The sequence below is a fragment of the Pipra filicauda genome, unplaced genomic scaffold (genome assembly GCF_003945595.2).
Source record: "Pipra filicauda isolate LSUMZ 115617 unplaced genomic scaffold, ASM394559v2 scaffold53_size3534045_pilon, whole genome shotgun sequence".
Taxonomy (NCBI): Eukaryota; Metazoa; Chordata; class Aves; order Passeriformes; family Pipridae; genus Pipra; species Pipra filicauda.
Window position 1 is genome coordinate 1,970,151 of NW_024104687.1, and position 14,417 is coordinate 1,984,567.

The window sequence follows — 14,417 nt, forward strand, 5'->3', positions numbered from 1 at the left end:
ATTTACACCCCAAACTGCTGAAGGCTGAGGTCAGCTATATGCTCTTTGACCCCCCCCACAACGATGACAGAGTTCAGATGCCACAAAAGAAACTTTCTGTGGATATGAGAACAGCCATATCACCCATTCTGATCCCTAATCACCCAATTTTCTTACCTTTCAACATCTTCACTGCCACGGTCACTGCTTCTTTAGGCCTGTCTTTGTCAATCCCCACCGCTTCGGCCATGACGACCTGCCCAAAGCAACCCTCTCCCAGGGGCTTGCCCAGCGTCAGCCTAGAGGTGTAAACAGCAGATTAACACACAGCAGCTGGGCAAGGGATGCAGCCAGTGAAATTCCAGGGCTAAAAATATAAAAAGCTTTCGGCAGCTTGCAGCAGCACAAAGCGTTTATCACATGGAACCAATAAGGCCCCGGGCCCGCGTTGGTTTTCGCGCACGCCGGAGCGTGTTTTCTTAGGGATGGGAGAGCACCTAGGAAGGCACATTGGTCACCAAACCCAGCTTTCAAGCTCTCCCTCTCCTTGTAACAAGAGGTTGTACTCGATGGCTCGCAGGGAGACACAGCATGGAGGGGCAGAGCTTTCAGAGAGCATCAGACCGCGGCTGGAATTCAGGAGCAGCCAGCGACGGGCCAGCTTTTCCTGTCACTGTAGCACGGCCACTCATCTTCGTTTTCACATGGACTGCAGGGACGTGGAAGAAAAGTTTCTTTGTGTGTGTTGCCCTGTGGTTGCTTTCAGGAGCTGATGACTAATAATATTAATACAGGTAGAACCATGATAATTTATCAGTTAGTACTAACTTTAAGAAGTCTTCAGGTGGCGTTGAAAAAATAACACCTTTTGTCATGGACAGTTCTCTGTGAAAGTTCAGAGTTGTAACTTCTGCATAGAAGAACTGTAATTTTGAGCCTTCTGACAACCGTTCTGGAAATTGTTTTATTGATGGAGCTGAGAACTATGTTAAGGGTGCTGTCAAGAGCAGGGGAATGTTTTAAATATGATTAACTCCTGCGACATAACAGCACAGTGCACACAGAAAGGAAAATCACACACACTGTCAGGCAGCTATATTTCAGCTCAAAATCCATATTCTTGCTTTTTGTTTGGGAATCCTTTGCCTAATGATCTCTCATGCCAAAAGACAGAGACAGCAAGTCAGTTGACACCCAGCTGTGGGTAATTACAGCACCCTTTTCTCTTTCTAGTGGCTGATGGGGTGGCCAGACAGAAGATACCAGGAGGTGCCTCCTGCCTGCAGCTCCTGGGCTCAGCTCATAGAGGGGAGGCAGAGACTGGGGGAAACAAACTGGGTTGTAATCACAGCACCAACATATAACCCCTTTAAAAGGAGCAGTCACTAAGTGGGCTCTGCAGAGTGCATTTTGTGGAGCATTTACCTGGTAGCAAAACCTGCTCGGCTCTGACAGACACAGAGATGTCGACCTCGACTTCATGAGGAGAGAGAGATAGAATAAAAAAACAAACTTCAAAGCCTCTGGGCAAAATCTTTTTTGTTCCAGCCTAAGTGCTTAAGGGCCAGATTTGGTCTCCTTTACTGGAAGAGAATACCATCTAACACCCAGAACAGTGCTGTGCAGGAGTCAGAGAGGGTGCTCAACGAGTGTGATGCTGCTAATGTTACCCAGTGTAGGGGCCAGATTCAGGCAAACATTTTCATAAAGAAGTTCTCAAGGACTTGGCTTTCCATGGTCAAAAGCAGGGTTTACAGATGTGATACATGGACTCATTGTTAAAAGCATGGACTTCTGTCCTCCACCGTGAAACACAGCGAGAGGTTGTCAGGCCATCAGCAGAAGAGTGTTAGACCAGGGCTAAGTGATCTGAAATCCTCACTTATCTGCTCAGGCACAGGACAGAAGTCAGAGGTGGTTCCTCCCGAGGGCAGCCAGCACACTCCGTCAAATGTGGGCTTTGACTTGGTGAGAATTCCTCGAGCTGTTTTGGATTGGTTTCTAAGGCAAATGCGAGTTTAAAAAGGTGCAAAGACTGAAGGGCAGCACATGCTATGCTGAGGTCATCCTGCATTTTCTCCAGAACTAAAATTGAATTTAGGATCTTGGCAGAGAACAAACATTTGCATTGGAAACTGGTTAATTTATGTGCCATTGCCCTGCTAGGACCAAAGTAACAAACCCCTCATTGTGTGCCTCCTGCCCCCCAACCTAATAAACTGCCTCTAAATAGCCTCCTTTCATTGCAAATCTGCTCCACCTCCATTTGTGCTGAACGCTGGGTTTAAATGTTTAGCAACTCTAAAATTTTCCGCATTTAGTGTATCCCCCCAGGGTATGGGCTGACAGAAGCACACAGACAGGCCCCCACTGTTGACTAGAATGCTGCAGGTGGCAATTACAGCATTTTACACTAGTTTTCAGCTACATCAATAAAACAATTTCCAGAACAGTTGTCAAAAGGTTCAAAATTGCAGTTCTTCTATTCAGAAGTTACAATCCTGGACTTTCAAACAGAACTGTCCATGATAAAAGGTGTTATTTACTCAAAGACACCTAAAGACTTAAGAGTTAGTACTAACTCTGATAAACAATCACGATTCTACCTGTGTTAATACTCTCTCTCTCTTCTGCATGTCTTTTTTATATTAAGAAATATGGTTACAGTTTTAATTATATTATTCAAAAACTCATTTTGCATGTTAGTCAACAGACTTTGAAGAAAATATTATGTAGCCACATGAATTTGAATATATCAGAATTCAGTGTGTTCTGCTTGAAACCTAATACTTTTAAACCACAGAAGTTGTGCATACATGCACACAACATGCAAAATGTTGCCCTAAATCAAAAGTCATCATCTCCATTAAGACAGGTTAATGCAAAATCAACACCAAACCCTAACCAGAGTCCTGACAGAAAGAAAAGGTTGTCTAATAGGAAAACCTAGACTTACTGTATCTCCTATATGATATTGTATTACCTGTTTTTTAAATATTAACCAATTAAGTAGTCAACTAAGAAACGTGGTTTCATGTTCAGAGGTATTGTTTAGGGAAAGCTTGACTGCCCTTCAACAATGCTTGTATGTGGACATTTTTCCCAGTCTAGATTATACCTAATCTGAAATAGTCACTCATTTCCTAACAGAGGAGTTACCTTTCATCAGAGTATCTGAAAACCCACAAGAAATCTGAAAATATAATCAGAAGGACAGGCAGAGAAAATTTAGTTACTATTTAACCAAACTGATTCCAGGTAATTGAATTGAATCTTGATGTTCAGAGGAGCTTCAGGTAATTGAGATTTTTCTTTAAAACTAAAGAAACCCTGGGAGACATTAGGAAAGACGCCTCCTCCTATAATGGGTCAGGTTTTTCAGACGTGTGTAGGTAGTGCCAAAGGAAACGGGCTACATACTTATCTCTTGGAAACTCCCACTTTGGATCTTCTGGCAACTCGTATTCCGAGACTCCTGCCAGCATGGGGGCATCAGCAGTGGAGGAGAGGCGGGTAGTTATCCTCACCAGGGGCGTGTTGGAATTCATGGAGGAGCTCGAGTCCGCCGACACCTGGTGTTGCAATGCAAGATGCAGGAAGAAAAGAAAAGAAGGCAGAGATGTAATCTCGACCCAAAATCTGAAGACCACCAGTACCTGATACCAAGCCAGCTCAGAACCATGGTATTAGGAAGTGGTTGAATCTACAGTCGTTTTTCTAGTGCACTGCTCTCTCATTTACCCTCCCTTGTAAGCACAATACTGACTCTGATTGCTGCCAAGGCTCTAAGTCTGCCCCACAGGTCAAAATCCAGCTAAGTTTCACATAAATTCACTCAGAATATATTAATTTGTTTATCAAATTAAGATTATTTTTTTAATCAACTGACAGCATTTACATCACAACCCTCAGATATCTAAGTGGGCAGCTTATACCATAAGCAGAACTGACCAATAAATTCTCTTCTTCCACTCACTTCTAGTTGCCTATGTCACCATGGCTTTTCCCACACAACCAGGTGGGGGCTGGTGTCTTCTCCCAAAGAACAAGTGATAGGAGAAGAGGAAGTGGCCTCCAGGGGAGGTTTAGATTGGGTATTAGGCACAACTTCTTCAATGGAAGGGTGGTCAAGCTTTGAAATGGGATGTGCAGTAAAAGTGGTGAAGTCATCAGTCCTGGAGGGATTTAAAAGACCTGCAGATATAGCACCTGGGGTCATGGTTTAGTGGTGGACTTGGTAGGATCTTAAAGGTCTTTTCCAACCTACATGATTCTATTATTCTATATTTTTCACATTTTCAATATTAAAAGCATGAAGAAGCTATTACAATAATTGGGGGATACTTAAGTTTTCAATTAACCACATTCTTAATTAGAGATTCTGCAGGCAACGTGGAGAAGAGGTCCTAAAAATAATTTAATGCCTGATGTTTTGAAACTTTGGAGTGTGATTTCTCATCAGCCTCAACATTTTCCTTAGAGCAGCAAAGGCACTTAATGATAAATGTACTGAAAAAGGAGGCAGCTGTTCCACCTGTGTAATTTTGGTGTGAATGGTGTGAACCTTCTATTATGCTCTTTCCTCAAACCTGCAAGCAGCAGCCTGTCACCTGCTGACTTCAGAGTTTCAAGCGAATACTAACACAAAAAAAAATGCTTGTATTGCCAGTCTTCCCTTCTTTGAAGTGTGAATCCTCCTTCTCTCTTCAGGCCATGACAGTCTTGGCCAAGCCCAAATCCCGTGGCCAAGCTGGGCTGCAGGTTGTTTCACAGTGAAATCTCTGGTACCCATCCTCACACCAGGCAGCAGGAGGTTCTTCTCTTGGACCCTGCCCAAGTTGGAAGCCTGGAACACCAGAGTAACTACCACCCTCCACCTTCATCCTCATCACCTGGACTTGACTTTGACACCACATTTGCTCATGTAAAATGTCACCAGGCTACAGTTTGGTTCCATGGGCCTTATAACTAGATTAAAAAAGCAATTATAAGCAAACAGATCCTAACAGCATTAAAGTGCAAATCAGGGAGACATAGTGATATGGACACAAAATCCACTTGTCTCTATGACATATGGGAAGTCCAACTTTGTGGTTCCTTAAGTCCAATCAAGAATTAGAGTGTCTCAGCCCACAGAATTACTTGAGCTCCTCAGAATGGGACTGAAAGGCTTTTGCAAGTCATGCTTTTTACACAGTGTGTTTTGGCAAGACTAAGGCTCTCAAATTTCTCATCACAACTCTCACCATCTGCTTTGTTTGTGAGCTCTTTTTGCTGGTAGACATCCTCAAACCCATCTCATTAAATGCATTTGTCTTCTCGACACAACTTTCTAAGATCAGAGATTAAGAGCGGAAGGGTTTCATTAGGAAGAAAGTGTCAAGGATAGCCACCAGAAAATTAATCTTGGTGACCAGACTTGCAGCTGACAGACCTTTCCTGGTATGAGAAGCAGCTCCTGCAGGCAAGATGTGGTGTCTATGGAAGGAGAGAGTCTAACTGCACAAACAAGGCTACCATTCAAAAAAGAGAGGTGGACTGCTTCCCCTTCATTCATCCCACCAGCATGAATGATAATATTGACTTTCAGCAAATATAAGCACCTGGCACGTTCCTCTAGGAAAATAAATCCAGTGACCACTTGGGATAAAAACAGAAAAGTACTATTAAGGCAGACTATGGAGCTCTAAATAAATCATAAGTGAATACTGAACGGAGTCCTTCCAGAGAGATGCTGCCATGGCCAGTCTGCAGAGGGGAACTCACCTGCTGGACAAACCAGCATGAGAACCAGGGCTGGAATCAGACTTCTTTTTTTTTTTTTTTTTGCTCATTTTCATTATTTCATTACAGTTTAAAAACGATGCTTCACAAAATGAACCAGCTCAGCACAGAGAAATGTGCAAATCTCCATGACCAATGTGGCACTTCCTCTGTCCTTACCCCTGACTTTCCCGAATTCCATTTTTCTATTACTTCTTGTTTCCATTTTTTCATCTCTCACCATAATCCTATTAACACTCTATGACCACTTCCTCCATATTTCCAAAATCTACCTACTATTCTCCAGCCATTCTACCAAGATCTTTATCCAAGTTTTGATTATTATTTCTTTATTAACATTGCCTTTACTTCCATACCTGTCTTTGCCATTATAGCCATTGTCTTCAGGGACATCAGAAAGGCATGAAAATCAAGCTAAAACATTTAGATTATATACCTTACACATGAGGAATGGTTCAAAATGTTCTGGGGTCTTTTATTTTTTCATGAAACACAATAATTGTATCAGACAATTATTTGGATCTCTTCCAGAGTGTCATCTTTTCGCTAGCTCTACATTCCCCATCCAGCAGTCTTAGCATGGGTAAAGCCTATAAATGTAAACTTGCAATAAACTAAAACACTCCTTTTAACTTTTTTGCAGATTTTTACTTCACAGAAGAACTGGATGATGGGCCAGAGATGCTGTAGGTAACCAAAGTGCATTAACGTGGACAGGAATGATGAGAAATCCAGAGGAACTACTCAGTGTCTGGGAGAAGAAAAATGGACTGTACTCCCAGGGAATATTCTTCTGATTGATTAACTGGAGCAGTACAAGGAGTTACAGGAGCTCAAGGGCTATAAAAATCTGCTCCAAAAAAGATGAAGCCAACACAGTCTGGCCTGTGGTTGGAGGAGATTTTCTATTTCAAAATGGCCTTTCACCTTTCCTGCAATAATAAAGAATTAACCTTTGATCCCATCCCTTAAGCATCTTTTTTCACTGCCTTAGAGCACACTATAAAACAGGGAGGAAAATCCTACCTATTCCAAGGTCAGTAGGCACGGTCAATTTTAATCTACATTATACATTTAAGTAACAGCACACAGAAAGCCTTTTTCCAGCCTGCCACTTGCAACACTGCCCTCCAACCCCTTACCACGCAGGTTAACCTGATGTAGGTGAATTAGACACCTTCAGGGTCCACTCAGCACGTTGGTGACACCTGTTTTAAGTGATGACACCATACTAAAAGAGGTATTTTGAGTGCTTAATTAAAGCAAGGCAGGCAGAAGTCAGCTTGAATGGAGCAGAGCACTGAAAGACCTATTATGGTATATGTTAACCTCAACAGGAAGGCAGCCCTCCACCAGAAAATATTCTTTGTGTGCTTCCTTTCTGCTTTTAGGAGGACAGAACTAAGAACAGTACCAGCCTCAGATAGATCTTTAGCTCCATATCTGCTCTTGGGATGGAGAAAAGCCCACTGTGTCCAAACCTCCTGCATCAATGCATGATTATATCCCCATTTTAACAACATATTTTTCCTTTGGCTGTGTTTAACCAGCTCTCAGTTAATGCTTTACAAGCCTTTCTAAGCAGCAGAGCATTTAAAACAAACAAATCTTTGCTGGAATCTTTAAATGCCATGTGGCAAAATCAGCTGCAGAGCAGTGTGTAATTGTCTGTAATTGATTATGAAGGGTGTTTTCCTCCACTGATAATTCATACCATGTCCTGAAGCCTAGTTCTGGCACTCGGGCTGTGAGATTTTAGCAGCCACGCAGTGATTTCCTATAATTGTCAGTCTTTGTGATGGCTCTGCTATAAAAGTTAATCTGAAGTCATATGCATATATGTATATGTATAATTAGTAAGTGATGCTGGTAGCTGCTGATAGAAACAGTCCACCTGAGTGACCAGATCTAGGAAAATATAAGGTTAAATGCACTACACAGAACTGAGTAACCCTAACGTTAAGTACTGATGTTTAAAACACATGCACCACCCCTGCATGAAAAGCTCTCCTTTTGAAACACCTCTACACAAAATAAAGTCCTATGAGTACTACCAGGCAAGACAATGGTTTCCATATAGAGAAAACCAAGGATAAAGAAAAAATAAAATAGGTATTAGGGTAAATAGTTGTGTATTAATCTTTGTATTTCACAGTCTATTCCTTTAAATAAATTATATTTTCACAGCTCAATACCAGGAGAAACACTACATGACTCTCTCCTTTTCCCTGATTACTTTTCTTCTTTCCAGATTCCAGCTGCCATTATTATTTTGAATTATCTATTATCATTTTGAATTACCTATTTTGCTGGGTGAGCTCAAGTCTTACTTTAAACCAATCAGCCTTTGTTCATCACAATTATGCTCATTGTATCTTTATGAAGGATTAGACGCAACAACAACTTTAGACATAAATTAATGGGAATGTATTTTAAATACTAAGCATAAAAAGATCACTGCTCTCTATTTAAGAAACATACTTGAGGGGGTCCAAATTTGACAGATTGCCTGTGGTAGCCCTAATAAAACACTCTAGTGATGACAAACACTTGACTTTGACTGGGCAAGTCACAAGGGATGGGACTGTCTTTTTGCCTGTTTCAAGTATAATTTATTTGTTAAAAGAAAGCTCTATAAAGTAAAAGCATATCCTATTGAAGGCTACAATTTATCTTTTGGTTCACTGAACCTGTCACTTAAAGCCTGTATTGCAAATCAGCCTGTGAGGTTCAATCCTACAAACACCTCACAAGCTGGTACCTCCCTGCAGGCCATGGCCAACACCAACAGGGCACTGCAGCTCCCTGCTTGCATGGAAAGAAAAGGAGCTGCTTGATGGATTTCCCAGTAAAAACCTGAAAACCAAGCAGAAGATCCTGGTGAGGCTGAGGATTGCAGGGGGAGGCAACTGATAATTCCTGACTTCATCACGACCCTTCCTGTGAAGGCGAAAAGAGCCGCTTTTTTGGCAAGGGAAAAACACACCTGCGTGTGGGGAATGATGAAATCCTGTAGTGGCTCAGACTAAAGAGTGTAGGGGAATCCAGGCCTGCAAACCAAACCACATGTAGCTCAGCAAGACTCTTCTCCTGCTCAGACAGGATGGCATCAGAGCCGTGCAAATGCCTCCTTGTGAACCAGGATTATTTTCATACCCGTATCCTTAGGGAGCCTGACCCAGCAGCAGAGAGCTTTGAAAACAATATCAAGAATTTCCCAATCCATGGCCTCATTTCTCTGGAATTCCAACAAATCCCATCACCCAGCCCTGGATCTCTGGCCCATTTTCACAGTCTACCTGCCACGAGCATCTTCCCTGCTCACTCTCACCCATCCTCCCAACTCAGCCACTTTCTCTGTTCCTCCCACACACAGCACAGAGGCAAGGGAGAACCTTCTGGGATCAACAGATAAATAAAGGTTCAGTGACAAAACCCCACCAGGCTTTAAATACAACTCTCTGAAATACAAATAAACTGAAACAAAGTAAACTTGGTGGTACAACAAAGCAGAGTTGAATAATCCAGAAACACACACACCCAGCAAATAAAACAGGGATTATTTTCCGATTCCTCATTTCTGGCAACAATCCCGAAATCCAAAACCAGCTTTAAGAGATGCAGAAACTAAACAACTACTGCAGCCTCAGGACCAAGGAGATGCTAACTAAAATTTTAGGAATCTTCAGTTCTGACAAGCAAGTCTTCAGTGACTGTTTGTCTCGTCCTGCCTCTGCAACCTGACCAGTGAAATCATCAAACCAGAAACACGGATTGCTCGTAACACAGTAGTTACATTTTCCTCCATGAAGACAAAAAGGCAGAGAGCCCTTCAATGAGAAGCTCCTGTTAACAAAACAGCACTAGGAATAATTGAGAGTAGTGGAATTTTTGCTCAGGGGTTGAAACAGCATTTGCACTTTCAAATACAAAAAAGTTTTTTTAAAAAAAAAAATTGTTCCCACTTCTGTAAGCAAAATGCCCTTTCAGCTAAGAAAACATAGAAAACCAAAACAGATAAAACCCAGGGTGACAAACATGTTGCAAGACAATCTGGTTTTTTTCCCCTCTGTGAAAACAATAGCTTTGGAGAAGGTCCATATTGCATCATTTAATGATAAATAGCTAAAGTGAGGGCAGTGGTTGGCACTGCTGTCACATGAAGTGAAATAACACTGCCCCCTGAGGAACCATTTCCCACTGACACAACTGAGCTCACACCAAAACTGAGGTATTTTTTATGCCCTCAACTTATCTCTGAGTCATCATGATGCTTTTATATTCAGGCAGAAATCTAATAAATGTCTTCTATCTGAGCAGCTGATATGGATCTCTCTCTCTCTGGCTAAATACACAACATTTGAAAAGCCTCCTTTGTCCAGAAAGACACACAGATTTCTAGCCAGAGATGTGTGAATTGAGCTGAGGGCTCCTCATCACTCCTTCTGATACAGAGTCAGAAGTTCCTCTCCACCCTAGTGATATTCAAGCAAATGAGTAAAATCATGAAATCCCAAAAAAACAAACAACCCAAACCAAAACCCTCAAAGTGGCCAAGAAAGTCAGAAAAAAAATAAGAATTAACACTTTTACTCATAAAAGAAACCAAATATTTTTCAGATTGGACGAAGTTCATGTCCTCCACTTTAAGATTTTGTAAAATACTGCATTCAGAGGAAGAAGGCTAAAGCATTACTACTCCCTGGTATTTTTAACCAAGGAGATTCAGGAACCATGAAACATGGGTTTCAGTAAAAAGCAATACTGTTCAAAACCTCCCACTCTGTGTGCCCGTGCATCTAATTTCAAACACTTACCCACACTGAAGAAGGATTTTTAAGGTACATGACAATGACAATAGTCTGGACAGGCTGTAAAAACAATCTGCAGAAATTCTGCATCACTTATTCATGGTGCTGACAGACCCAAACATTTGGAGATGAGAGCCCTCATCTCCAAACCCCAAGATCAGAGCCTGGACCCAACCCTTGTAAATGGTCCCTATTTTGGATTATAAGGTGAACCACAGCCTCAGATACCAACATCCCCCAGTCTTGCAGGGCTGAAACCTGAGGGAGGATTTACTGGGTGCAGAGGTCTGTTCTTGAAGATCTACTGCATGAAAATCAAAACCTATTAATCTCCAGCTTCTAAAAAAACCAAGTCTTTCAGGAGAGGATAGCATGTGGGAACGGAGGCTGTTTTTTCCTGTGATAAAGTCAAAGTCCTGTTACTCGTTCAGCTGGTTTGTTGCCCGTGGTGTTGCCCTCTCCAGAAATGCTCGTTGCCAGCCACAAACAATCACAAAACATATTTCATGCAATGATGTTGTGCACCTTTTAAATCTGACGTTTGCTTTTTGTTCCTTGCTCAAAAGCATCAACATCTTAATCAAACTGTCCAAGATCTGATATAGTATCTCCCCTATTTTTACTTTACTGTAGTCTTTTTTCTATTTTGGGGTGTTCTCTGGATGCTTAGCTATAAAAATCCCTCCCCTCGGTCTTCAAAATCCTTCCTGAAAAGTACCTTCTGTGTCTGGTACCTAGTTACCACAATAATAATCACCTTAGAAACATTATAAATACACAATTAAACAGGATTATGTTCCAAAGTCCATTAAGTCAGCAAAATTTTTTCCATGGACTTCAATGAGCTGTGGGATCGGGCCATAAAATACTTTAAATATATTTTTTCCATCTCTAGGCTGTTAATACAGAACCTACTCCATTTTTCACATTTCTCCCTGCCCTGATTTCCTCGCCTTGAAAGACAACCACCGAGCTGAGGATGCACTTCCCACCCCCATCGCAATTTGGTACATAACTTCCCAAAGCTTTCAGGAGGAGGATGTGCTGGCTGAGTTGTTTGGTAAAAAGTTTTTTAAACTCTTTATCTACTTTCTGTTACCTGTCTGCGCAGAGGGATTCGCTTGGTCAGCTTGTGGACAGCGGGCTGGCTGCTGAAATCCGGCTTCTTGGTGGTGTTCCTCATGCGGCACACGACGACTGTCAGCACCATGCAGGCAATTAAGAAGACCCCTATGCAGTAAATTGCTATTTCCAGGTAGTCTGGAGACGTTGGGTATTCCTTTTCCTTCTCAGGAGCTGCATTGGAAGTTTTTAGGAGGGAACAATCATGCCACAGGGTTAGCACACGGCACAGGCATGGTCGCACGTGGAACGAGTTGAAATGGTAAGACATAATCAGTTCCTGCAGTGACTGTGTGACATTCAGGATACTGTTAAATGTTTAGGCCATCTTGCAATCTGAGAGTAATTTCTCTTCCTAGATCACTGCTTTGACTTCTCAGTTTGCCACTGAGTGTGAAACTGTGTGTCTATGTATACACATATAGACATATACATGTGTCTGCCTACACATATACATTGAAATATTGCACGATCAAGCATAATTTTAGGGGGTGGAAAAAACTGTTCAAACTGGGTTCAGCTTCATTTTGTTACTGGAGTCAAACTTCTAAAGCACTATAATTCTTTTGAACCACACAAAAACATAACTAAGGTTAAAACATTGAATTAGCTAGACTAAAAGAAAAGTGTCTAAATTCGCAAATAGACGTTTCTGCTTGAGTCTGCATTGCTTGTTCAACCAAAATTTTCAGTAGCATCTCAAAATACAGAGGGAAGAGAGGATGACTCAGTCCCTCATCATGTCTATACACTCAGGGGTTTCAAAAGGGTTTCAGGACCTGGCTGTCCAGCTGCTTAACCTGTTGCACCTCATGTTGGATGCCCAGCTTCCTTGAGCTCCTTTGAGGAGCCCAGTGCTGGATTAAAAAATCATAATTCAAGTGAAAAAGGAACAGCAATATGTTAATTAATCAGTCCTCTTTTGTGAGGACTGTGTATTTCAAGTAACCTCATCAGTGGTTACTGGTCTATGAGATTAGATTTTAGTGGGGGTGGTTTTACCATAGCTGTTACTCTGATTGAAACCACTCTGAAATTATCTCCGAGACAGTTATATGTGCAAACACTGTCCCTAAACCCTTATCTGGGATTCAACCCCCGGATAAACAGCATTCCACAGCAATCAGTGGTCACTCCACAAGCAATGCACGTTCAAGCCGAAATTTTCTTGTGCCTTTCTAGGCTTATAAAAATACTTTGGTCAAGAAAATTGGTTAAAAAAAAAAAATGCTGTTCAAGCACTTGCAAAATGCAAACACAGCTAGCAGAAGCAAGCTCTACACAAACACTGCTCTGCCTGCTTGGTAACAGACCACACAGGCTTGGTGTTCACTTAACAGTGGGATGGAATCAAGCTGCATCGTTGAATGTATTTTAATAAAGGGTAAGAAATTATCTGCAGAAAGTGGGACTGTTTAACTCCCATACGATGAACCTCAGCAATACGCACATGCAGGTTTCGTACCTCTTACTTAGGATTAATTAATAAATTAATAAACAATTAATAAATGTTAAGCACAAGATGACCCAGCAAACCTCAGGTGGTTCATGTTTTTTCAAAGGAACTCCTGAAGCAGCTGCCAACAGTTATAAATGAGAAAATTTGACTAGTGTCAAAACCAGCTACAGTTACATCTTCTAACAGCTGATAACAATTTTCAGGCAACAAAGCACATTGATGTTTGTTTCTTTTAAGGACAGAAACATCATCAACACCAGAACAGCAAGACATGCTTTGCAGTAAAAGCAAATGACTACTTGTTTTCTTAGAGCATGCAATGTTTAAAGATGCACGGAGCCGATTCCCAAGATATGGAAGGCACTGCTTCTGTACGTGATCCGTTGGCATTGAAATCAGAATTTCCAGATTTGCATGACAGGTAAAAGTGAATTTAAGTACACTGAATAGCTCAGGTATTTTAATGAACCGGTGGCCAAATTGTTCCAGACTTCATAACAAACTGAATTTCATCCTCTTGAAAAAGTTTACAATGATTTACGTGCTGATTTTCAGTTGTCTCACTGAAGTGCTGAGGAAACGCAGTTCCTTAGCATTTCTGATGAACATTTAACAGATTTTAAGAGTAAAAATATTTCAATAAGTGTAATAGCCACACACTCCCCCTCCCTTTGTTTTTGTTGTTAGGTTTTTGGAGTTCCAGATACACGACAAAACAATTAATTGGCTTGAGACAACCGTGTTTAAAAAACCAAAATCATTGTAAAAGTGCCTTTTTTTTTTTCTTTCTTTTTTCGAGACAGAAGCTGTGCTAATTCTGCAGCAATCAACAAGGGGAGAAAAAAAAAAAAAAAAAGAGGAAAAACCACAGAAAGAGAGCAGTGTATACCTGGCAGAACTGTCAACCATGCAGTGTGAAAGGATATCCCAATAGAATTACCCGCCAAGCATGTATACTCCCCAGCATCCTCAAAAGTTACATTCCGTATATAGAGAACCTCAATCTCTTTGTCCGTGGTGTTAACACCGGCAGCCTAAAAAAAAAACAAGAGGGAAGCAAGAGGAAAAAAAAGCTAGACACTGAGAGAATTGTTGTGGATAGGGAGATGTGGAGCCACGGGGCTTTGCACTTTGTAAAGGCAGAGGTGGAGAGATGCAAAGCTCCTTCCCCATCCACAGTCCCTCATCCAAAAGGCATTTACCAACAGGTCCCAGCTCACCTCAGAAAGTAATCAACACCCTTCACCAGACCTAAACTCACC

General features: G+C 41.5%; 1 protein-coding gene across 6 annotated transcripts in view; it reads right to left on the reverse strand.

Annotated features, from left to right (window-relative positions):
* The window catches only part of FGFR2 (fibroblast growth factor receptor 2), an 83,288-nt gene that overhangs the window by 14,168 nt on the left and 54,703 nt on the right, over positions 1-14,417 (reverse strand). For 4 of the 6 annotated variants that reach the window (XM_027740701.2, XM_027740699.2, XM_027740704.2 and 1 more), the window contains 4 exons: positions 14,045-14,189; positions 11,668-11,870; positions 3,400-3,551; positions 157-278 (listed from right to left, as the gene is read on the reverse strand). In XM_027740701.2, coding sequence (XP_027596502.1) covers positions 157-278; positions 3,400-3,551; positions 11,668-11,870; positions 14,045-14,189 — 622 coding nt within the window. The remainder of the gene's footprint in view (positions 1-156; positions 279-3,399; positions 3,552-11,667; positions 11,871-14,044; positions 14,190-14,417) is intronic. The other 2 variants (XM_027740700.2, XM_027740706.2) reach the window with 1 other exon arrangement.